Source organism: Cucurbita pepo, chromosome LG01 (genome assembly GCF_002806865.2).
Source record: "Cucurbita pepo subsp. pepo cultivar mu-cu-16 chromosome LG01, ASM280686v2, whole genome shotgun sequence".
Taxonomy (NCBI): domain Eukaryota; kingdom Viridiplantae; phylum Streptophyta; class Magnoliopsida; order Cucurbitales; family Cucurbitaceae; genus Cucurbita; species Cucurbita pepo.
In genome coordinates, this window is record NC_036638.1 from 2,044,107 (window position 1) to 2,069,776 (window position 25,670).

General features: G+C 35.9%; 4 protein-coding genes and 1 pseudogene across 5 annotated transcripts; 2 read left to right on the plus strand and 3 right to left on the minus strand.

Moving 5' to 3' along the window:
* The first annotated feature begins 21 nt into the window (after positions 1 to 21).
* On the plus strand, positions 22 to 2,029 carry LOC111805927. Its single transcript, XM_023691228.1, has 2 exons — positions 22 to 949; positions 1,538 to 2,029. The coding sequence occupies exons 1-2, from the start codon at positions 148 to 150 to the stop codon at positions 1,885 to 1,887; spliced, it is 1,152 nt and encodes a 383-aa protein (XP_023546996.1). The 5' UTR covers positions 22 to 147; the 3' UTR covers positions 1,888 to 2,029.
* Positions 2,030 to 4,281: 2,252 nt separating this feature from the next.
* LOC111801728 lies at positions 4,282 to 8,080 on the plus strand (annotated as a pseudogene).
* Positions 8,081 to 8,917: 837 nt separating this feature from the next.
* Positions 8,918 to 11,914, minus strand: LOC111799941 (root phototropism protein 3-like). Of its 2 annotated transcripts, XM_023683483.1 has the most exons (4): positions 11,377 to 11,911; positions 11,171 to 11,240; positions 9,793 to 11,088; positions 8,918 to 9,724 (listed from the first exon to the last, which is right to left on the minus strand). In XM_023683483.1, exons 1-4 carry the CDS (start codon positions 11,487 to 11,489, stop codon positions 9,176 to 9,178), a joined length of 2,028 nt encoding a protein of 675 aa, XP_023539251.1. In that variant the 5' UTR covers positions 11,490 to 11,911; the 3' UTR covers positions 8,918 to 9,175. The 2 variants fall into 2 exon arrangements, with proteins under 2 accessions (XP_023539251.1, XP_023539243.1); XM_023683475.1 differs by having other exon boundaries at positions 11,171 to 11,914.
* A 4,463-nt stretch (positions 11,915 to 16,377) lies between these two features.
* Positions 16,378 to 18,732, minus strand: LOC111801789. The gene is made up of 4 exons (XM_023685948.1): positions 18,038 to 18,732; positions 17,338 to 17,774; positions 16,989 to 17,260; positions 16,378 to 16,569 (listed from the first exon to the last, which is right to left on the minus strand). Exons 1-4 carry the CDS (start codon positions 18,582 to 18,584, stop codon positions 16,449 to 16,451), a joined length of 1,377 nt encoding a protein of 458 aa, XP_023541716.1. The 5' UTR covers positions 18,585 to 18,732; the 3' UTR covers positions 16,378 to 16,448.
* A 2,734-nt stretch (positions 18,733 to 21,466) lies between these two features.
* On the minus strand, positions 21,467 to 21,838 carry LOC111802497 (classical arabinogalactan protein 1-like). Its single transcript, XM_023686895.1, has one exon. It carries the CDS (start codon positions 21,836 to 21,838, stop codon positions 21,467 to 21,469), a length of 372 nt encoding a protein of 123 aa, XP_023542663.1.
* Between the last annotated feature and the right edge of the window lie 3,832 nt (positions 21,839 to 25,670).

Genomic DNA, 25,670 nt, shown 5'->3' on the forward strand with positions numbered 1-25,670 from the left:
AATAAGAAAATAGATAAAAACGCCAAAAGGGTAAAAACAGTAAGCGAATCTCGTTGCGATACCGTCTTCTCTCCTTTTTCGTTTCGTTTAAAAACAGAGCAACTGCGTCCCATCCGTTCGCCGGAAAATCATTCAGAGACGACCGCCATGGGTATAGCCGAAGCTTCACCGATAACCATGGCTCCGCTTCTTCTACGGAACTTGCTCACCTCTCTCTTTGGCTTCGCCGACAAATTCCTTATCAATTTATCGAAGAAACACAAACTCCTCGAGGTTATCCACTGCCTGTCAGTCTCCTTCTTCCACTTTTTCCTCCGTTGGCTTCCCTCCCTTTTCCCTTCAATACACCAGGTTTCTGACGATCGGTATCCTCTAAAACCTCCAAAAGGCGGGAGTTACGGAACCAGTGGAAGCGGAAGCGGAAGCGGCGATTTAGGGGTTTCTCGAGCCCTAACACAATTGCTGTCGATTATTAGTCACGTTCAGGTTAGTTCTCGTAAGTATGAAGTGGTTCGATCATTGGCGGAGAAGCTGATCGACGAGAATCAACGGGAAGGTATTGAGGAACTTCGTGAGGTTAATCGTGCGGTTCTTTCGACGGCTTTCGATCGGACTATTTCGCAGATTGAAGCCGCCATGCTCCACCAAGGGTTTCACAACGACGATGACGAGGATGAAGACGGCGAGACTAGTTCTGGACCGGTGGAGTTCTGGTTGGCTCGGGTTGTTAGGGCGGTTTGCAGCCGGTTAGGGAGTGTGAAGGATGGGGCGAACCGGACCGGAAGCTCAGCGGAGAAGCTGGCGGCGGAGTTGCTGTGGCTGGCTGAGAAAATGGCGAGCTGTGGCTGTGGGATTGAGGCGTGTCAGCGGTGGGCTTCGGCTGCTCAGTTGGGAAGACTCTCGCTCTCGGCGGAGCCGCGTCTGCAGGGCTCCTTGGTTAGAGTCGCAGGTACCAGAGATTTCTTCTTAAGCCTCTTTTCATATTTTATTTTAATTTTAGATATTTTTTTTTATTTTGGATTTTTTTTTCAAAATTTAATTTTAGATCTCTAGAATTAACATTTCCGTAAATTTTAAAAAATATTTTCAATTTTTTTAATTTGTGGCAAATAAATTTTCAAACTAAAAATCTTTAAATTTTAATTTTGTATTTATTGAATTTCTAAAAATTAAAATTAACATTTCGTGTCCCATTTATTAGAGTTAATTTTTAATTTAAAATTGAAAGTTATTATATTTTTAATTAAAACATATACATATATATATATATATATATATAAATATTTTTTATTTCCCCCTTCAACTACAACCGCCGACCACTGGCAGCCACCGCTCACTGCCGACAACCACCGCCGACCACTGGCAGTCGCCGCTCACTGCCGACGGCCACCGCCGCCCGCAATTTCTTATTTCTTTCCTTCTTCATCCACTGTTGTGTTCATATAATATACTGCCTTAACAAAATTATGAAATGAAATTAAACTTAGAATGTGACATTAAAATTAAACTTGTGTTCATATAATGATCTTGTGTGTAGCTTTCATGTTCAAGCAATCCAGAGAAATGAGAAAGGATGAAGAAGATGAAGAAGAAAGTGAGAAACACGCGCAGACGAAGTTGCAGATGCTGATTTCATGGCTTCCATTGTTATGCAGAGGCAGTAACGGCACCGATGCTCCCGTCCTCAGCATTGGGGAGCGGCGAGAGGTGGAGTTGGTGTTGGGGGAGATGATCGGGACACTGCAAGGGGACGAACAAGAGCAGGTTTTGGCTATTTGGCTTCACCATTTCACATACTCTGCCTCCTCCGACTGGCCCAACCTCCACGCCTCATATGCTCACTGGTACAGCGCCTCTCGTAACCTCATCATCCACCAACATCACTAAATGTAACTTCAAACCAATGCTCCTCCTTGGAAATGCTGTTTGTATATTGTTAGAACAAGTTTAAACTCATGCATCATTTTCTTACCATTACACAATTGTATTCTACTTATTTGTAAATATAGATATATATTCACGATTAAAAAGAAAATTATAAAATGTGAGTATTTTTAGCCTTTTTTTTTTTTAATAAAAATTGTGGATATTCTTGTCGAAGAAACCGAGATGAAATATCGATCATATAGAGGAGGATTGCGATTGAGGACATAGGGTATTAACTCAAAAGTTTTGAAAAAACGTAGAAACCCAAGGTTGAAGAAGGAGAATCGCGTGAACTTCACACTCGAGCGAGATTGCGACTAGCCGAAGGAATTAGCTCGTGGGTTAGTGTAAGTAGGGCGCTTGTAGCCACGTGGCAAGATGGTACATTTGCTTCTCGGATAACCCCAATAATTCTAAAGCTAATACGTGCAACAAACCTCGACTTCTAGAAGAGATGCATTTGTTAGATAAAAGGTCGACACGGCTCTTCCCATCATTCTAATGATTTATGATAACTCAAGGGATCTCGTTGCTCTAATAATTCATGATAACTCAGGAATCGCATGGTCTCCCATTTGTCTTGTTTATCTCCTTTTTGATGCCTTATTTAATCCATATGTTTTAAAAAGGTTTTAATAGATTTTGATAAATTTCCGGGTTTTAATTTTGGGTTGAATAAATATTTATTTATTAACTCGATAAAATTAAATAAAAATTATTTATTAATTATAAAACTAAAAGTTTATAAAAACAAAATAACAAAGGAGAATAATAAATATGACGATGATATAAAATTTAATTTCTTTGAACATGGTATCGTATTGGTATGATTAATATGTCACATCTTCACGAGTAGTCGTAAAATAAAATGTTAGAAGACGTGGATCGTTGGAGTAGTGTGACTAATATTGTTGTTTCCTCCACGCTAAGCAAAATGATATTGCACCACACATCCAATTATTATCGCAAGTGTTCGATAATATTTACATTATCAAACGTGACTTTAGGTCATTCTCTCAATATTTTAAAAATATACAATAAAGTTTATGTTTAATCATATATTATATCTTTATAGCTTTTTTAATCATATATTATAATCATGATTTTTCCACGAGGACCATATATTATAAGAGTTATGATGGTTTGAGGTATGCAAAAATCACATGGGATTAAGTTTATTTTATTTTATTTTTATTTTTTGGATAAACAAATAAAAGAATAAATTAGAGTAGGTAAAAGTCTCGTAAACTTTCGAGCATCGAGATGGTCGGTAACCTGGCTACAGAAGCTCCCACGTTGTTTACAATCTGATTCATTTGGGCATAGAAGATTCGAGTAGAATCGTCACACCTAATCCACCGTCCGAACTTCTTACATTCACTCCATTGAAATGTGTAGCACTCTTTTTGATCTTTTACCGACACCGCTTAGTTAACAATCATCGAGTTTAGAGTCGGAGCAATCGTAAATCAGGTTCTGGATTCGTCTCCCGAACTCTTGTAATGTCATGATGTTTTTTGTTTTTCATGTTCTTATTTTGACACTTTTCTTGGTGAGTAAGAATCTTAATTAATAGACAATAAAGAAGGATATGAAACAAAAAGCATGAACTCATCATCCCTACCAAAACTTTATATCTAAGCAAACTACGAACCAAAATCATGGAGAAAGACCCGCTCACCTCTTAACCTACCGGACCAGAGACTCGAACCTTCAACCTTTTAATGTCTTAAATAATTGTGTTTATACTTAACTCGTAACGTAATTTTGAATTTTTGGGTAGTAACTATTGTGGGTTGACCTAATAGATGTCGAGTTTTGTAACGTTCGAGTAAACGAGAGGTATATGAACGAATCAAAACTACATGTGAATGAGCCTTTTTGCGGTAGCTCAATCATAAAGTATGTTTAGTTTGAAACACTCTTGTGTTGGGCGACCTTCTGAGAATTTTCGTAAGAAATATGTGAGTGAGGAAAAAACGTGCTGAAGGGATCTTGTGTCGGGTCGTGGAGATAGTTTTTGCTCGTAATTTAAAATTTTGGTCTGAATTATGGACACGAAACACTTTAAAATTTGGATGTTTGAATCTCGGCTCCACCTTATTTAACCAAAAAAAAAAGAAAAAAGTTCGGGTCGTGTCATGTCGTGTTGTGTCTAATCATCACAAATAATTGGATTAAGAGAATTATTGAAATACAAGATGGAATAAAGTTAATAATTAATTATAAATTTATAGAATTTGAAAAGATTATAGAAGGGTAAAAACGGCAATGAAAAGGACTGTAGAAGGGTAAAACTGTCATATAGTGTGTCTATAAAGTCTTGTCTTTTGATGATCGTTTGGATACTTTAAAGGAATTTCTTCTCTGTTCTTGGAGTCGTTTAGATCTGACTCAAATTCGCAAATCTGCTTCGCTCTGGATTTTCTTCCGATTTTGCTGTAAGATTCTTTCACATTTTCTTGCAATTCTTGCTTGTTTCTCTCCCGTATTTTTCCCTTCTTGCTGTCCGATTCTGAATGCCTGGCAAGGGTTTCTGAGAATCTGAAAGAATCAATGGACATAGAAATTGGTTGTTTCAGAGGCGTGGAAAATCGAAAACGCCGAATGATTTTGTCGGTTCCGTTGCTCGTTAGAGGGAAATTTTGATTTGATTGCCTTGGGAACTAAGCTGAAGCGATCGTAAAATTTTTTGTTTCAAAATGTGTCTATTTTCATTCGTTTTCTCAGCGATCAAATGGTGGCTTATTTCCCGAGAATATTCTCTGAAATTTCTCTTTGAAAGTCAAGAAATTGTTCTTCGGCATCAAGCTCTTTTTATGATGTCCCTCTTGTTTCATCTTCTTAAAATACTTGTTGGGTTATAAATATATGTGTTTGCAGGCGTTGATTTATCTCTATTTCTATCCAAGTGTTTCTCCTTTTCTAATGCCCCTCTTGTTTCATTTTCTTTAAGTACTTTTTGGATTCTAAATACATGTTATGTAGGCGTTGAGTTATCTCTCTTTTGTAGCTTAGAAAGAAATTCAAATTTCCATCCAAATTGTTGGTTTTCCTGTTCCTTTCGTCAGATGAAATACTACTTTTCTTCAGTGTACTGTGTACTGACTTTTGTCTCAAATATTTGAATGAATGCAGATTGTTTTAGTACTATGCTTTATGTATTCAATACATCTCATCAGTTTGTGAATTTACGTTTCTTTACTTTTATACGATGTAAATATCTATGTATTTAATATTGTTTTTCATGTTTTTGCAGGGGTTCTATTATATAAGTTGTGGATCATCTATTGTAGTTGTGGATGTGTTACCTTTACACATTGGGAGAATAATATGCTTTGGTTGAGCACATCCATTGATGTATTTCGCAAAGTTGTGCATTTGAACCTCTATTGTAGGGTTATTTTGTAAAGCACTTTTTGTATCGGCAACACTGAATTATTCCTCCCTGAGCTCGTTCTTTCAATCAACCATGGGTTCCAATCACTTTTTTATCATTTCCTGTGATATCTACATTAGCTGAAAAGCTTCCTGTCTCTAAGCACCATTTTTCGTTCATTCTTCTGTTTTAAATTCCCTTTTTTCTGCTTCTTTGTCAAGAAATCTAGCTAGCTCATTAAGTTTCCTCGTTCATTTTTATCAACTAGTGAGTTTAGTTCTTTCTGCAGTGAATATTCTCCTTTTACCTTCCTCTTTCTTTGTTTTGTGTACCCTCTTTTGGCTTCTGGTATAGAGGAATTGTTATCCGTTAAGGTTCAGAAGTAGTTATGGTGTGCCAAGCTGCATCCCAGACAAGATTTCGGACATTGAAACACGAGAACGGAATTGCTGGAAAACCAACAATTATAGTTAGAGTGATCGCATGCTTTCAACCTTTGCAGAATTGTCAGGTTTGTCAACTCAGTTTCTGCCCCCTGGTTTTGCTTGTTGATTAATAATTAACTATTGAAATATTTTTACGTTTATTTTATTTGAAAATGCATCAGTAGGCTCATTGAATACCATGATCAAGCTTTTGATATTTTCCTGTTCCAGGCCGAGTATTTTCGACACTTACTTAAGCCGGTCACGTAGATTGAATAGCGTTTGTTTCTCTTTAGCTGGATTTTGTGAACCTTTTTTTCTCCTCTTCTTTGTTCCTGCAAGCATTCAGCAGTTAACTCCCATTGTAGACCAGAGCACAACATTTTGAGGTAGTTCTTGCTACATGCTTGCGAAGTTTATTCTCCCTTTTGTTATTTTGATTGTAACAAAATAGTGATCCTTCAATATGATAATTAGGTGATTGTTTTTCTGGATGGTTGGGACTGATAACTCTCAGCTGGGTTTTGGGCATTTTGCTTGGCAATTGCGCAATCATAGTTCAATGAACGCATCCGTAGAGATCAAGCAACAGGAAAGCTTACGAACTCATATCAACCCTGGAAATTGCATATTTTCCACATGTGTAGGAATGCAAGGGTTGGCAATTCCTCCACCATTACCCAATTTTAAAGTGGAACTGCTAAATGTTGTTCAGCGGTCAAATCAATGCTTATCCCCTCATTTCCAGAACTCACTCAGCATTCCATTTCCTTCTCAGAAAGAGGAAGAATCTCTGCATTATGCTGGACCACCTAGTGAGATGCCTTTGTCAATATCAAATAATGGGTCCTATCCGAAAGGTTTTCTTATCTTTGATCAATCTGGAAACCAGAAGAGATTGATGTATGCTCCTATGTCTCCTCCTGTCCACTCATCTGTTGCTGACAATAAGCGTCCTGGTTGGCTTGAAGAAGAAGGGGTAGTCGGAGACATTAATTCTGTCAAATATTTTCCAAGTACACTGTTCAATGAGAATTATGTAGCTGGAGAGAGTGAAATGCATGAGAACACAGAAGAAATAGACGCGTTACTTTACTCAGATTACGATGGTACTGGTTGTAGTAGTGACGATGAAGTGACTAGCACCGGACATTCTCCAGAGATGATCAATGAACATTATGAAAAGGATGAACGATGCCAGGAAACTACTACAAAAGTTGCTAGTTCTGATGGCCCAAGAAAAAGGCAAAGAGTGCATGATGGTGAGTCAGTAAAACCACCGCGAATTGCTACTGTTTCTCGTGCAAGAGTTGAATTACAGAAGTTTGCCAATGATGCGGAATCAGGCTGTGGCAGGTCCATGAAGAAGAGGCTGGAACAGATGTTGATTTCTGCAATTCTTTTTGCAAAAAAGACAGGATCAAGGAGACATTGAGAGTACTTGAGAACTTTGTTCCTGGTGCAAAGGGCAAAGACCCATTGTTGGTCATTGATGAAGCCATTGATTACTTGAAGTCCTTAAAACATGAAGCAAGCGTTCTGGGTGTGAGCTGCTATTAGATGACATGCCCCTAATTTAGATGTTGGTGGTTAATTGGTTAAAATTACGGTGTCATGGTGCGGTAACTTAAAGAATTCTTATTTTGAATATAGATGAATCCAAGAGCAGTCTGTTTACTAGTGCGAGCTGCTTCCTATCCCGAGAACACTGCGATGGATTAGCAAATGGAGGTGTATTATCAGGATAACATTGAACCTAGCCGGAAATGAGTGAATAATTGCCTTTCTTATCTGTTTACTCGACATGATTATGTTTGATACTTTTAAGGGGACTAAAGATCAGGGGAAAGTCGCAAAGATTTGAACGCATGGGATGTGATAGTGGTGGGTTATGTTGATGAGAAATTAAAGACCCCACTTTTTCCAGCAATATGGAGAATGTCCAAGGATTTAGTGCATGCGCGTTAGGTAAGTGAGGCCCCACTTTCCACATCTTTTTTCCTGGATTATATGCTATGTCCTTTACCCTATTACCCATTTGTAGAGGTTTTTCCTGGATTATATGCTATGTCCTTTACCCTATTACCCATTTGTAGAGGTTATGCTGTAAAGTGGTGCTTGTCCCTTGTGGTATTAGGTGGATGTTGCACGGTGAAACTTTTGTGGGGGAGTTTTGATTATGAGCACTGTGAAACTTTTGACTGCGCTCAGGTTTGTGTTGATGTAATAATTGGTGTGAACGCTTTTTTGAGTCCATTATGGTACCGCTTTCTGTATGCTTGTACTTGACCTAAGTCTTGAGAATACTGGCTGTACAATTATTGTTGTCAAAGTGTCTTCTGTTTGCTTATTGTTCTGTTTATACCAAAATTTCTCGATGCTTTTTGGTCCTTCTTCTTGGAAGACACCTGCCCTCTGACCCTCCCGAGTCCCCATCCTTGTTGGGATATCTGTTTGTATAAGCTTCTCCTAACTAGGCAATCTAGTGTATTATGGGTTGACAAGTGTAATCGAAGCCTTCCAACCCTGAATCTATGGTTTGGGTCTTGGTTTCTTAGGCCGGCCTTGGCCCAATCTTAGAGGTAAAGTAGACAAGTGCCCTATCAGTTAGCCAAGTGGAAGTTTGCTGATATGACAACATTTAGATATTGGAGAAAGATTGGACAAAGGAACAAAGCATTCCTTAGGAGAAACAAAGCATTCCTTAGGAGAGTGTGTAAACCTCTTCCTAACAGATGCGTTTTATAATTGTGAGACTGACAGTGTAACAGGCCAAAACATATAATATCTACTACTGTGGGCTTAGACTATTACAAATAGTATCAAAACTAGACACCGAGCGGTGTCTAGCGAGGACGCTGAGCCCCCAAGGTGGGTGAATTTTGAGATCCTATATATCGGTTGGAGAGGGGAACGAAGCATTCCTTGTAAGGGTGTGAGAACTTCTTCCCAACGGATGAGTTTTAAAACCATAAGACTGATGATGATATGCAACGAGTCAAACTAGACAATATTTTCTAGTGGTATGCTTAGAAGACTCATTTCTTGTAAATAAAAGACTAATATCAAGGAATCTATAGCCTATGTATCTATAAACTTAAAATTTATTCGTCAATGAAAGATTCACCTTAGAAGTCGAGTGTTCATGCAGTGGAACTAAAAAAAATGATGAAGAAAAACAAAGGCATTAAACCAGTAAAAGAAATGTGCTTTATTTTTCACCAATTGCAGGAACTATGACTAACCTCCCACTCTCACCAGTAAAAAATCTTAGAAATAATGGCACAAAAGTCACCAAGGAGTGAAAAGAAACCACTACAAATTTGAGAAACAGATGAATTATATAAGCCTATTGCAACCAGCAGAAGGTGATTGATTGCTGTAAAAAAAAAAAAAAAGAAGAAGAGAAAGTGAATTCCCATTTTCACCCTGATATACTTATTCCTCAAGATATTGAGTTCCTCCATCTTCTGTGTACTTTTTTAGTCTGTTCTCCCATGTTTTGATGCTGTGATTCATTTTCAGGGGTTTCCAAATTCGACATCTTTGTCAGTTTGCTCAGTTTCTTCCACCCACTGGTCCACGCAGAGCTCTGCTTCTGCTTTGAAACCTTCTCATACTGTCTCTGCAGGCTTTCCATTTCAGTTTGAAGCTCAAGGTACTTTGTCTTCACACTCTCTAGCTCAAATTTCAGTGTGTTTATGTCTTTCTTAGCAGTTGCCCACCCTTCTTGGAATGACTGTGGTGTAGCTTCCAGCAGTGTTTTTCTGTTCGTTACAAGCGTTTGGAACTGCGAATCACTCGCTTCTTTTAGCGACGAGTTCGCAATTGCATTGCTTATCTTTACTTGTTCTGAGAAAAGAACCTGAACCACTACTCGTAATGGAAGCCTTTCGTTTTGTGCTGCGTGCATGCAGGCGTCCATGGACAGCTTCTGGCAGTCCATTACTCGACATAGTCGCTTCCTCTCGTGCTCAGTTAGCGTAGGGTGTGCCTGTCATTTCTAATCATTAGTTCAACACTTCTAGTCCACAAGTTTAGGAAGTTGGTAAGTTCTTTTACCTTAAGATAGGAATCAATAGCTCGGTAAAGCCCGTCGTCACACGTTCGAGCCGATTCTGGCAGAGCTTCAGCCAATACTTGAAACTTTGTCAAGGTAAGGTTTCTATCTCTAGCCACCTCTGTTAGGTAACTATCAACAAGCCTTGCCACCCTCATCTTAGCATTTGGAGCAGTGCCTCTTTGAGATCCATCATTCATATGTTTATCAGAAAACGATTGTCGGCTCGGACTCGAAATCTCGGTCTGTTCTTGAACAAGAAAATGCTCTAGCAGCCTCTGAATAAGATCAACATCATACATTGTATCACTCTTGCTGTAAGATGGGATCAAAAGATCCACAAGTGTAGCTTGTTCAAACTGCATTCCAACTCTTTTCTCCAGCTCAGTGACCAATGCTGGTGCAACTTTCAACATGTTTGCCATTCTAAGTAACTTTAGAAGGAAGCTACAGGAGACACAATCTTTCTGTGGAGGAATGATACTGATCAAGCTCTCGACGATCATGCGTTGATCTTTCGCTTGAATCGTCGAGGGATCTTCCTTATTACCAGCCACAATCATATGAAGCCCACCTTTCCAACTGTTGCTGCCACTGCTCGTGTTACTCGTGGTGCTGGTACTTCCTTCCTCACCAGCACTCGTCGTATCAGTCACCAAACCCGGAAGCCATTTAGACGAATAATGCATAATTGATGATCCAATGAGTTCATATCTCATACCCTTTACTTTAATTGCTGTGATTACTCTAACAAAATGATCAATCCTCAAGATTGAGACATCCTCAAACCACCAATCAGGAGGAACAAGCTGATTCCTGCTAGGACTTGAATCCTTCAAATCATTCCATTTAGGACTACTAGAAACTTTGGGAGGTTTCCCAGTGTAAGCCCATCTAATTCCTTTCGGATTGGCACAAGCTTTCCAAGCGATCGACTCGCTGCATCGTCGCACGATTTGTAGATTCTCAGCCCATGGTGAGAGCTTCTCACAACTTTTCAACACAACTATTGAATCCCTCCATGAAGATAGTACCACATAGCTAAGAAATGCTTCAGTTTTGAATATCAAATTACCCTCCTCCAAATCTTCTGTCATTTCTAGATACTCAGCAGCACATCTAAGGCCAGAGATATTAGCTGCTGTTAAATCAACTGCTATCCCATAGCAAAACTTAGCAGCAAGTTCAAAAGCCTCCGCCCCACCAGGAAGATCATCCAGAACAACCTTATTCAAATCTGGGTCTCTTGATTCATATATGCATCTGTTCATCTTCCCACTTCTAGAAAGAAGAGGATACTTCAAACAAAAGAATCCCATTCAAAATCTCAGATTAAACCCTTGAAAAATCATCACAAAAACAGAGGAGATTATACTACACCTTATGCAAATGGAAGTTCATATCCTCAACTTGTACTAAGAAGTCACTTGGGATATCAGTGGAAACATACCTACAAGAACAACAAACACAAAAACCCCCCCAAAACAGAAGAAAAGAAGAAAAGGGCATTGACAAAATGTTCATCAGAAGAAGAAGAAGAGACCAAAAATTGAAGCAGAGGGGGGGGTATGATGATGAAAGCGTACCAGGAGTTGCCTCGGAGCTGGAAGCCATCGGTCTTGAGGGCGTGTTTGGCGGAGTGGGGGACGCCATTGGCGTAATCTCGAGCAGCAACGGAGTCGTTCTCAGATTCCCACATGATGATGAAGGGAAATGGAGGGTTTGTGTGTGGGGAAAGTGGGAGGAGAGGGGGGGAAATGGCGGAGGAAGGAGGAGGAGGAGGAGGAGGATATGAAGAAGAGGGGGGAGATGGAAGAAACCCACATGGGATGATTGTTGAATTGTCGGGTTCTTCACTGATTTTTCAGTGGATGAACTTAAGGAACACTTTTTCACAGGCTGTGGAGTGATGGGCTGAGGGTTAGGTGTAGGTGACGGATCATTCTAATTCCATTCTCTTTGCTTTCGTTTTGCATTAATAATGCCTTTTTCTCATTCTCTCTCTCTCTCTCGGACATGGCCAGGGACCAAGAACAGAGCTAACAACAGAGCAAAGCTCTCTAAGCTAACAGATTTTAGTTAAATGAATATGAAATAAACGTCGTTCAGATGTTCGGGAGCTTATGATACATAGATTCCATGTTGGTCATCTTAATTGAACTATTTGAACGGAATAAGATAAATTGTCAAGTCAGATATTCTCGACAAAAAGGTCAATAGTTCAAAATTTTCTCGTAAATTTAATAGTTATAAATGTTTTTTTTTTTTTTTGGATAATTTAGTTGATAGAAAGCAATTTTGGATTAAGATAGAGAGAGTGGTTGACCATTAGGGTTTAGAAGCAATAATTATTAGGGACAATTTACTCTTTTTTTTTTGTACTCAAAATTTCTCATTATTAGATGCTACAAAATGCACATGCCTTTGGATTTGGTCTTCTTTGCTGAATGGGTCCTTTTTGTTTTTAATGTTTTTTTTTTTAATTTTTATTTTCTAAAGCGATAATAATCGTCTTATAATATACTCAATTATTGATTTTTTATTTTTATTTAGATATACTGTTTTTGTGGCTCACTTATAAGAATTCTAAAATTAGACTAACTTAACTTGAAACATTATTACAACACAGAGTCATTATCCTTTTGTTGTGTCTATTTGAGTCATGGACCTCGTCCTCTTCCACGTACTCTAGTGGCATGATCTATACCCAACACATTATAAGTAGCATTCAACATAACAATTTATTATCTTTCGTAGGACATACTTGATGGCCAGTACATTAACGGTGGGACCATGAAAATTGAAGATAAGTAGATATGAAAATTGAAGACAAGTAGATAAGGTGACCATGTCATTGGAGAACGTCAGGACATTAGATCTCGGATCTAAATTTCAAATCCTGATATAAATCTTAAACACGAGACATTACAAAAACAGAGTTATTCCTTACCATGTTGGATATTTTCAATCCCCACTTATTCACCACCCGAACACACCCATTTGATTCACATTTTGAAAGATCACATCTTTTGTTTCGTCCAAAAGTAAAGGGAGATTTTCCTGTTTGGAGATCATTGCTTTAAGAGGTTTGGATTCATTGTCTCATCCTCCTTTTTGCTTATCAACCAACCAACCCAAGATTAAATAATTAAATAATTAAAAATAAAATTAAAAAAAAAGAATTATGAGTCTATTTTATTAATAAATATATAATTTTCATGTCTTTAAATTGATGGAAAATGATTGAACCTCTCTTATTCCTTTACCCCACAAAGCTTCATACATCATGTCGACAGTGGGTCTCATTTTTTTTCCTCCCTTAAATTATTCAAATATCAATTTTCTTAAATTAATAATTATATTTCATTTAAATTTTAAAAAAGAAATGTTCGATCTCATTATGGGTATGAGAAGTTCGAGTAAATGAATAATACATAACCGAGATCATATCCAAATGAGAGCGATTCAACTAATTTTACAAAAAAAAACGTGCTAAAATAATTCTGGTCTGTAGGGATAATTTTCATACCTCAATTTAATTTTAATTTTTATAAAATAATGATGTAAATATTACGTAAATTAATATTATTATGATAAAAATAATTATTTATATCACATCAAAACATTCTAAATGTTCAACTCATGGAATAAATGCTAGGAAGAATGACGTTTTTTTTTAAATATCTTCGAAGATATATATATATATATATATATATATATATATATTAAATATTAAATAATAAGATAGGCTTTAATTTAGGATAAAATGGCATTAAAAACACAATTGATAATGAATTTGAAACATACTATTATTAATTTAAATAATAATTGTGTTGGCCCAATAGCGACGTGGATAAGGAAGGAGGGACCCTTGATTGGTGGCGTTTGTGGGTGAGAATATGTTTCCCATTCCTCACCCGCATTCATATTTTATTTTATATATTATTTTTTTCATCTTATACTAATAATTCTTATATTTTAATAATTATCCATTATTTTTATTTTGTTTAATTATGAGGAATTTTGTTTATGAGGGTATGGGTCGAATTAAAATAATTTTTAAATTCAACTCAATTATTCGTAAATTTTTTAATAAAAATAACTTATTAAATTAACTAAAAAAAAAATTATTTTTATTAAAAATAAAATATTAGTTCTTAATTTACTAAAATTACATGAATTAATTCAGGGAGTCGTGCTAAAATAAATAATAAAATTATATGTATATATAATTTAAGCAAAACTGTATTTTTTTTAAATTAAAAATAAATTCGAATCGGTTTGGTTCAACCCAATTAGTTTTAAAAGGAACTCATAAACAAACCTAATCTATAAAATTTTTACTTATTTGAACCCGACCTGACCCAAATAAATTCATAACCCAACTCAAATCATACTTATAGAGTTGGATCGGGTTGATCGAATTTTTTGGGTCATCAAATTTTTTTAACACTCTTATAACGAACCTAAAATTTATCGAAACTAAACACAGCTTAACTTTAAAACCAAAATACAATCGTGAACGTAAACGTTTGTATAAATGATTCTTCTCAAACCAATGAAGATATCTTAAGAACGTAAAAAGTTTAGATCTGGTCGTGATTCTTAATACGTAAGATAATGAAAAAAAAACACGTCTAAATGAGTGAGAAAGAACAAAAGAAGGATCGACCGAGAATATCGATGAACAGCTCTATCCCGATGCACGAGGGTTTAGGTTTAGAAGTGTACAAAAGTGGATGAAGATGAAGCAAAAATGGGTGGTGGGAAATGGAGCCTTGTTGCCCTCTTCATCTTCTTCCCACATGCTTCTCTCCCTTTTATGTTAGGGTTTGGCTTGTCATCACATATCACCATTCATCTTCATTAATTAATTATTTTTTAAAACAATCGTAAGATCCTAAAGTTAGGATAATAAAAAAAATTAAATGATCCAAAAATTTATAAGATTTACAAAGATTTTGAATTTGGATTTGATATCGAAACGAACCAAAGTTAAATATAATAGTAGATTATGAATCCAATCCAAACGGTACGTTTCGAGTTAGGTTATGAACTTATTTGGGTTGAGTTGGGTTCATAAAAACGAATAAATAAATGTTTTACGAACTAATATTTTACTTTTATTAAAAATAAAAATTTGAATAAATGATCCAAACGAGCTGAACTAACCCAACAAAAAAAAATTAAGGTACGTTTAGTATGTAACCGCTGTTGTTTGAGTTGAAAAATTTATTACAGACGGGCTGGGTGTAAAAGTGTCTCAACCCAATCCATAGAACACTGTTAGAATGAACCAAGACTACATTTGAACGAGAGTGATCATGAAAACGTAAAATTATAGTTAATACATGTTTTAAAAGAATCGATAGTCACTACCCATAAAACAAAATGTATATTGTTCGATGGCTCAATCATTAGAGCTCCAAAGTTAAACATGTTTAATTCGGAGATTTTTCGTAAAAAAACACGTAAGTGAAAACAAAACATGCTGAAAGGACTCTGTTATGTTGTGGGTAGCCTTCACTCTTATAAGTCGTTTATGAAATATAGGTAACATGGTCATGTCGTAAGGTATGTAGGAGATGCTAGAGCTATTAGCGTCGACTCCCGATTCCAAAACCTAGTATGATTCATGAGCACAGATGTTACCGATCAATTATTGACCTAAAAAAAATAGTTTATTCTAAAATAAAATAAAAAAATATTGATAATTAAAGTGACATTTTTGTTGGGAAATATTTGGTTGTATTAGGCCTACAATGGATATTGAGTATATTTGAATGGAAGCTATGTTGGGTGAAAAATAGACATTTTATAAACAGAGGAAAGAGACTCCACAAGCAATTTTGTTGTTTTATATAATATGTTGCTCAAAATTAATATTTTTTTTTTTAAATTATTATTTATTTAAAAATATTTGAATTAAAGACAAAAACACGCTGAAATAACTTTGGGCCATCCGAAGCCCACGAGAACATTGGGCCATCCGCGAGCCCACGCTTGATAAATTAATTTGAAGGCCCAATTTCTATGCCAATGGCCCAATACATCTTTCTGGGCCTTATTGTGTTTCAGCCCAATTAAAGGTAATTATGATTAAGAACCTCTAAACATAATATATAATCATTAAACTCTCTATCTAATTAATTGTGTTTCAATTAATTATTTTTGTACGATTAAATTAAAAGTTTAGTCTTAACAACGTATTTATTTTATCTATAAACTTTAAAAATATGTTTAAGCTAGTAGATATCGTCCGCTTTGACCTGTTACATATCGTTGTCGGTCTCACAGTTTTAAAATGCGTCCTATTAGAGAGAGATTTCCACACTATTATAAGGAATTATTCGTTCGTCTCCAACCAATATGAGATCTCACCATTAGAATTTAAATTTAGATTAAAACTTCAAAAATTTCAAACAATAGGTCAATCATTTCAAAGTTTTAGAGACGGGTTTTCAACTTAGTTTCCAATCGGCCAACCGGTTAAATGATTTTTAAGTTAAGTAAATTTTAATATGTAATTCTCTGGAACACGTACAACCAGTACAAAATTATCAGTCACATTATAACAGTAAAGGCATTGATTCCATTATAAATTTTTTGAACGGTTTATTAGGGAAAAAAAACACTAAAATTGGGCAAAAAATAATTATTAGTTACAAGAACATTCATGAACATGATTTGTTGTAGCCTGTGCTGCTTCATCCATCTTCCTCATCTTCACCTCATCCAGAACATTCTTAGCCCACTCCGAAAAGTACGTTCTATTATATCTGCTTACATTATCAAATAAAAAACGTATTAAAGGGAAACTCTAAACAGCACAATATATCTGTTAGCGGTGGGCTTAAGTCGTTACAAATGGTATCAGAGCCAGACATCAGGCGATGTGCCAGTGAGAAGGCTGAGCTTTGTAGGGGGTGGACACAAGGCGGTGTACCAGCAAGGGCGCTGGCCCCAAAGGAGGTTGATTGTGAGATCTCACATTGGTTAAGGAGGAAAAAAATAAATACCCTAAGGATGTGGAAACCTCGGGAAGCTTGTTAAACAAAAAAAGAACAAATATATGCTAGCCGTGGACTTGGGTCGTTACAAGATTATTATAAAGATTAAGAGGTGAATAGAGACTTGACATGAAAATTTAACAATGAAAGTAGAACGATGTTGAACACGAAAAGGGAAAGGAACGTACCCGATGGTGCCACCTTTGAAAATCGACATGCAGCGACGATCGTCTTCATTATAGGGACAGGTTAAGCCATGAGGGTCTCTCCAAGCACCTTGATGCCTCATTCCAGACCAGCTTGCCATCCATTGGTACACAAACTGGCCAATGCCTGCAAGTTTAAGCCAACCTTTTGGGAAGAACTCCATTACACTGCTGTTTCTATCCATTAGAAACATGTTTGTCAGCTGTGCTCCATGTGGGGACACCAATATGTCTGTCTTCCCCATTAAACTCACCTACAAACACACAAAATTTCACTTCCCGAGCTCGATGTATCGGTGTTCGTAAGTTGAATTGGATGAAGGAACAATACCTGCTCACAAAATGTGAGATTATTAGAATGAGCCACCCTAAGTCTACAACCGGCAACTTTAGCGCATTCCGCCCCAAAAATCTCCATCACCGCCGTCTCATTCTTAAACGACCTAGCCCCGGTTCTCATGAACAACGTCATCCCAACCGTCGTCACTGATGGCTCCGGTGAGGTGAAGTTGCAAAACAATCTAGCCTTGCATCTCATGAGATCATAAGTCTCCATCCGACGCTGCCTCGACATTCCGCCCTCATTGTGCCTCATCACCACCGCCTTCTCGAAGCAAACCGGCTGCCCCTCGCCGATACCCTCAAAAGCTTCGATCTTTGGCGGCCCGCCGAATGTCACCTCCATTATTGTCCTAACCCATGTCCCCATCTTCAACCTCAGCTCCCCCCAATGGTATAGTATCCATCTCTCTGGGATTTCACACTTTCCTATCGTAAATTCATATCATTTAGTAAAAATGACACATAATATTACGACATAATCTTCCACTCTTAATTTATGAGCGGGTCAAGAACCCTCATACAAAAAATCGAATTAAATAGATATCTCTAATTTTCCGTGAATTAAATTTTAATTCTTTGCAACAAAACTTAAAATTTAAGCAAAGAATCGACCAATATGAAGAAAAAAATAAAATAAAATAAATAAAAAATAAAAAAATTGATTTTGATGATCAGTTTGAAATGGGTACCTTGAATTTGGTGCCAAGCAACGAAGGGCATGAGAGCGGACAAGCCGTGCCAAATATTATCATAATTATAATGATTATAAGACACAAAGCTCAGGCCTTTCATCACCGTGGCATTTTCCGGCAGTGTTTCCGGCCAGGCGACGGCGTAATAGTTCCAAGAGCCGTCGTGGGTGTCGTTGCCTTTAAGGCATAACAGCCGGGCATCGCCGTCAGCAGCCGGAGAGGGGAATTGCTGGAATTGAACCTCGCCGTCCTCGTGAATGTCATACATGGAGCTCATGAACCACGTGTGGCCCTCGAGGGGTTTGTGGGAGTAACGCAAGTCTTTGAGGGGAAGGAAGGTGACGGAGCGGCGGAGCTTGGCGGCGGCGGAAGAGGAGGAGGAGGGGTTTTGTGGGGGCGGAAGGACATGGCGGTGGAGGGATTGGATGTGGAAGAAGATGAAGAGGACGGCGGAGATGGAGAGGAGATAGATGAAGAGCTTTGGAGAGAAGAGGATGGAGGTTGTTCTTTGATGTGGCTTAGAGGTGTGGGAAGGTTTAACCATGGCGGTGGCGGTGGTGGTGGTGGTGGTGGAGGCGGCGGCGGCGGCGGTGGTGGTGGTTTGATTTTCTCTCTCTCAAAATGATAATGGGAATTTTGAGTTTCTCTCTCTTCCCCCACTACTTTAAGTTGTAATGGAAATGTGAGGAGGAATTCAACTTTTAGACTCCAAAGTAAAGAGATTTGTCATTGAATTGAGTTCCCATTAGTCAATTATATAATATATAAACCTAATTTAACGTCGTAATGATATCCACCGAACTCGGTAGAGACCGAAAAGTCTATCTCATTTATGTTCTCGTCTCTTATTTTCATCTCCGTCCAATTCTCTATTTACTTTCACTAGAATTACGACGGAGAATTCGTAGGATTCAAATTAGTTGTATAGAATTTTTCTTCATAAATAGCCGGGCAAGTACTTAGGTTGGGTTGAGGGTCGGGATATGGAGAAAAATATGGTTCCACCCTCAACCCTGTTTATCGGTGAAGTTCTTATGATTAAGCTACAAAAAAGAAAGGTGCACCTTGTTGGCATACGTAGTAACTTTCATTTTCTTTTTCTTAGTCATCTTATTCTCGGGACTGCTTCATTCACTCGAGTGTCACATTTACTGTATATATGTATATATATATATAGATCGATTAGACATAAAATCGAAAATCGAAAAAATTAATGAAAACTTTTTCGTTGAGATCTTTCAAAATGTATATATTATTTAATTTTGTGGATTTCAAGTGGGATTCACATGTATTGTTCAATACAATTAATGACTATTTTATTTTAGTATAAAAATTGAAGCTTTACAAATAAATAAATAAATAAATGGGCTACCTTCAAAAATATATTATATAGAGAACTAAAAAAAAATATATATATATTTAAAATATACGCATTAATTTTAATTTTATATCTAATAACTCAGTTAATTAATTAAACAGTTTTAAAGGTAAGTAATTTATAAATATTTAAAATATAAAATTAAAAATTGGATAATATTTTAATTAAATCTGATGGATTAAAATATAGTTTTGATTGAGAAGTTGGTCACACTCAACGTAAGAGTAAATGGGTTGAGATCCCAAAGCAATTTGCAAAAAAAAGGTGAAGGTTTTGAGTAATTTTGGGGCATTCCCCATTTTTAAGCAACAATATATTAATTATTCATATAATTTATTGCATAAACTTATTATTTATTTTTTATAATTTGTTTGAAAAGTGTATTTTTTTTAACTTAGTCTTCATCATTTAGCTAAATTTTTAAAGTTAAATTAGTAAGCATATATATATATATTTTATATAAATTTCAATTATATTCTTTGATGTTCACACCTTTTTATTTAAAGTTTTGATATTAAAAAAAATAAAATTATAAAAGTATCTAAGAAACGAGAAAAAAAAAATATAAAAAATGAACGAATTGTTGAATCATAAGTTGAAATAGAAAAGAGAGGGAAAATCAAAGAGTTGATTTATAAGGTGTAAATATATCATTTTTGTCTATATATTAAGGTTAATTTTTTTTTTTATTAATACTATTTTTGAAAGTTTATAAGTATTTTAACATTTTTTTTTACTTTCAATACATTTTTTTCAACAAAATAATAAGAAAATGATAAATAAAAGATTATTTATTATTATTATTATTATTTGTTAAAAAACTATTTTTAATTTTAAGAATATTATTAAAAAAAATTGCGGAAGAGAACCTTTTAAAAAGTTAGTCTAAATTTATGTCTAATAAATCTTTAAACTTTTACATTTGTATTTAATCCGTTTATAAATTTTAATATATATATTATATATAAAAGTTTTTAAACGTCCAATAATAATTTTAAACTTGAAAATTGTCAAACCGGGCCATGAACAATGGTCCAAAGCATAATACAAAAAAATATAAATTATATTAACGAATATATTAGAAATATAATTAAAATTTGTGTTAGATAGATTATTAAACTTTCAATTTTGTATACAATATAATTATTCTCATAAATTTATTTGATAAAGATTTATGAGTCTATTCTTCTCACAATTTTTTTAACAACTAGATTCTAGAAACTCACTACACACAGAAATAAAGTAACACTATACATCTCGAATTTAAGTTAGGATTTGAATTCAAAACTTAATACTCAAATATGCTCGAACATGATTTGAATTCAAAGCTAAATATTTGAACGGTCCTATATATTTTGATATGCACGTACCTACGTGTATAGTTCAAGTGAATTCTTATGATTGAGCCTAGTACACATACAAGAATTAGCTAGAATGGAGCGGCAATGGAAATTGATGGGCTTTGACAACATTTCCCAAGAGAAGAAGCATCCAAACCCAACCCACATGCCCATTCTAAGCTTTGGTTCCTTCTATTTGGAACTTGTATGTCATTCAATGCCCCTTCAACAAACATAAAAGGTTTTAAACCTGAACTGTTAAAAGGAGTCTGTTAGACCAGATACGAATTCCACTCTGGCTCTTTGCATACTTATCTCAATGGTTCATTTGTATGGATCAAGATAATTCATGCTTCAAAATCATGAAATCCTCGTTTCTAATTTAATGAAGATTTTAAAAACCTGAACTGTTAAAAGAAGGAAAAAATGTGATACAATTTAATGAATTATGAGAATCAGACACAGAAGAGCTCCATCAACAAGAAGAAACACATAATCGCCATGAATAAGAACCAATGAAACAAATTATATCAGACGAAAGAATAAAAGAAGATAGTATAGAGTCCATCCCAAACTGTGAAAGATACACAAAAAAATAAAAAAGAACAAAAGAAAAAACGAAATATAATGTACTCAGTAAGCAACTACGAAGTAAATCACTCAGATACAGAGAGAACAGAGACTAATCCATATCAAATCAAACAGCTCTCAGATCATCAAAACGATGGCGTACAGCACAGCGGCCACAGATCCGAACATCGAGAGAGAGATCGAAGCGGCGGCGTTACCAGACGGAGCCGGAGCGTCTGCTGGAGGAGAGGATATCGACGATGGAGACGGAGAAGGAGAAGGAGACAGAGACGGAGAAGCAGCAGGAGGAGATGGCGGAGACTGCAAAGATGCCGGAGTAGGCGCAGCAGCAGGAGAGGATTTCGGCGACTCGACAGACGGAGAAATCGACGGAGCCTTAGACGGCGATTTAGTCGGAGACAATGACGGAGATGCCGACGGCGATTGCGCGATTGCGGAAACGATCAACATCGCCACCATAACCATCACCACAAAACCTCTAATCGCCATTTCTGTAAATTGAAATATTCACCGGAAGAATACAAAGAATCTAGAGAGAAAAATACAGGAAAATGAAGAAATCAAGAGAGAGAAAGTGAGTTCTGTGTTCAAACCAGTATAGCAGAGAGGAAGTATATATAGAACAAAAAAACACTGAGAGTCCGATGAGTCAAAGCTAGATTCACGCCAGCCGTTGGATTGGACTATGATGAACGGCGGATACAAATCCGAAATTCAAGGTTGGCGTAATGATGACTGTAGCCAATCATACCCAAAAGAGGCGGTTATTTATTTACTTTCCTTTTATTGCGTGAAGAATCCTAGCTGGACTGGCTTGGGCTTTCTGCGGCACGGGTCCACCATAACGATACAGTTGTGAATTGATCTAAAACGTCCACGTGGACGCTCTGATTACCTGGATTTTGAAGGGATTAATTTTAATATTAATTAAATACTCAGATACGACAATTTGTAACGGTCTTAAAAACTTTGGGCTGGGACATGACCGTTAAAAAGGGCGTTACAGCCTGGATCCGGACTGGCAGGGTGGGCCCCACTAGGTCTAAATATGTAAATAAAGTTATTTATTGAGAATATGAAAAGAGAAATTATTTAATAATTTATATATTTTTATTTGGTATTTAATAATTATAAATGTGAAACTGAAACAGATAGGATTTCCGTTTCAGCTACCGTTTTTGTATTTTTCTTAAAATTTACGTTATTTTCCAATAAAATAATAATAAATAAAATATATTTTAAATTTAGTAATAAATTCATATAAGTTTTAATTCAAGACAGTGTAAATTCAAGCAAATATTTTCTGTTTTGATTCATTATATATCTTTTTCAGCCTCACAATTTTAGTCAGGGAAAGATTTCCACACTATTAAAAGAATGTTTTGTTCCCCTCTCCAACGGATGAACGATCTCACAATCTACCCCTTAAGGCTCAACGTTCTTATTGGTACATCGCTCGGTGTCCGACTCTGATACCAATTGTAACAGCCCAAGCTCACCGCTAGCAGATATTGTCTGTTTTAGCTCGTTATGTATCGTTGTCAACCTTATGGGTTTAAAATATGTCTACTAAGAAGAGGTTTCCACGCCCCGAAAAATAATATTAATTTTGTTAAGTTTTTAGAAATTTTTAGGTTAAAAAAATTTGAAAAAGAATGTTGAACTAAAGTTGAAAGGAGAAGGCATTATGTTGTGACTTCCCCTTTTCTTTATACCTAAATTCTCTCTTTTTTGGTTCAAATTCACATGTTTTAACGCTCAACAAAACCATGCTTTCCATGCCGTGGGGCGTTATATACGACCACAATTTTGTTCGATGAAAATTTTTCGCTAAAATAATTCTTATAAGGGTATGGATATCTCTTCTTAGTAGACACGTTTTAAAATTGTGAGGCTGATAATTATACGTAATGAGCTAAAACGGATAGTATCTACTAGCGGTGGGCTTGAACGGTTACAAATGGTATCAAACCCAGACACTAGGCAGTGGGCTAGCGAGGACACTAGCCCCCAAGTGGGTGGATTGTGCGATCTCACCTTGGTTAGAGAGATGAAAGAAATATTTCTTACAGGGTGTCAAACCTCTCCCTAGTAGACACGTTTTAAAATCATGAAGCTAACAATGATATGTAACGGGCCAAAACAAACAATATCCGTCACCAATAGATTTGAATTATTGCAAAAATACTCATAAACTTTGCCTTTTGTCTCGAAAATACTAAATTTTCAAATGTTTCGTTAATACTAACCGTATGAAGACAAAAGTTGACAAATGCTGACAATTTAATCAAATAATTAAAACAAAACCAAATTCACGCAGCCACAATAATTAAACAAATTTTTGGATACAAATTTCAACAAATTAAAATAGCTTCACAAGCAATCAAAACAGCATCCAAGAAGCAGCCACCATGGCCATAACCATAGACCAAGAGTATGAAAAGCTGTTCATGGTGGCAGCATTCACCCCCGGCGGTGGAGAGGCAGTAGGCTCGGAGGACGGGGGATGCACGTGGCCATCATGCCCTTTTGCGACGTAAACGAGCAGCAGCACCGCCACCACGAAGCTGAGAACTGCCGAGGTACGAGCTGCCATTGTTAAGAAGACGAAGAAATTAGATGGCAGAGGAGAAGACTTTGAGGGCCTAATGAACCTTTGTGGATAGATGTATATATATAAGCTCTAATCCAATGGAGGATTATTTTTTAATGAGCCCGCTTATAATTTTTAATTTTTTTAATGACAATGAAGCGTTATAAAGACAAATTATTCAATAACACCAACACGAGTAATATTTTGTGAGATCCCACGTCGGTTGGCTTTATAAAGGTATAAAAGTCTCTCCCTACTAGACACGTTTTAAAACTGTGAGACTGACGGTGATACATAACGAGCTAAAGTAGACACTCTCTATTAGCGGTGGGCTTGAGCTGTTATAAATTTTATCAGACAGATAAAATCTCACATACACTTGTTTTCGAGCTGAATGTTAATTTGAGCATAACTCAACTCATTTGAATGATACAAACATTATAAATTAAAATAAAATTATTAAATGTGGAATCTAAAAATGAAATAAAATTTAATATAAATATAAAAATCTTAATCCCATTAATTAAAAAGAATATTTGGGTTATGATAAAGTCAAAATTGAGTAGTTTATGCTCCACCAGTAAGGCATAACAGTTGTCATATTCTTTATGTAAATAATTCTAATTATTTATTTCAACTAAAAAATTATCATAATTTATTATTATTATTATTTTAAAATAATTGTTGAAAATTATTTTCATAGAAATTGGTGAACTATATATAATATAATTTAACTCAATCTCTATATATATTTTTTTAATTAAATTGAAATTATTGATTTTTGATTAAGCTAATAATTGTTGAATTAATAAGTTTAGAATAATAATCCAATATATATATATTTTTAAAATGGCATGAAACTTGAGTTTAGAGTATGTTGTTTCCATGTCTTTCACAAATATCTATATTATTCTAAAATTTTAATTTTAATTTTAATTTTAATTTTAATTTTAAGTTGGTAAAGTGTATTGTTTTTTCTATCTCGATGATAACGGCATTAACACTCATGTCCAGGATTTAGAATCTGAATTTGGCACTTGATGACAACGGTATTTCACCGTAACGTGGTCACGTTACCTACTCTTCGCTTATAAGAGTGAAAACTACCACTATAGACTAACACGAGTCATTCTACATTGTTTTGTCTTCACTCACATGCATCTACAAGCCCACCATTGCAAATATTATTCTCTTTGGATTTTTTCTTTCGGGTTTCCCCTAAAAGCTTTAAAGCCCACCATTGCAAATATTATTCTCTTTGGATTTTTTCTTTCGGGTTTCCCCTAAAAAGTTTTAAAAACGCGCCTACTAGGGAGATATTTCCATGCTCATATAAACAATATTTCGTTCTATTCCCCAACCGATGTGGGATCTCACAATCCACTTTTTTTGAGGCCCAGCATCCTCGGTGGCACGCCGCCTAGCGTCCACCTCCCTTCAGGGCCTAGCATCCTTGTTGGCACACCGCTTGGTGTCCACCCTCCTTCTGGACTTAGTGTCCTCACTGACACAACGCTCAATGTATGACACTGATACCATTAGTAACTAATGCTAGCAGTGGGCTTGAATTGTTAAAATTCAAATGTAGTATTTATTAATTTGTGTACCCTTCTTTTACTCGGGTGTCACGGTCATTATTTAACCAAATAATTAAACCGTAAAATTCAAATTAAATAAAACTCAAAAAGTCCTAAAAATGTGTTTGAAAAGGATATATATATATATATA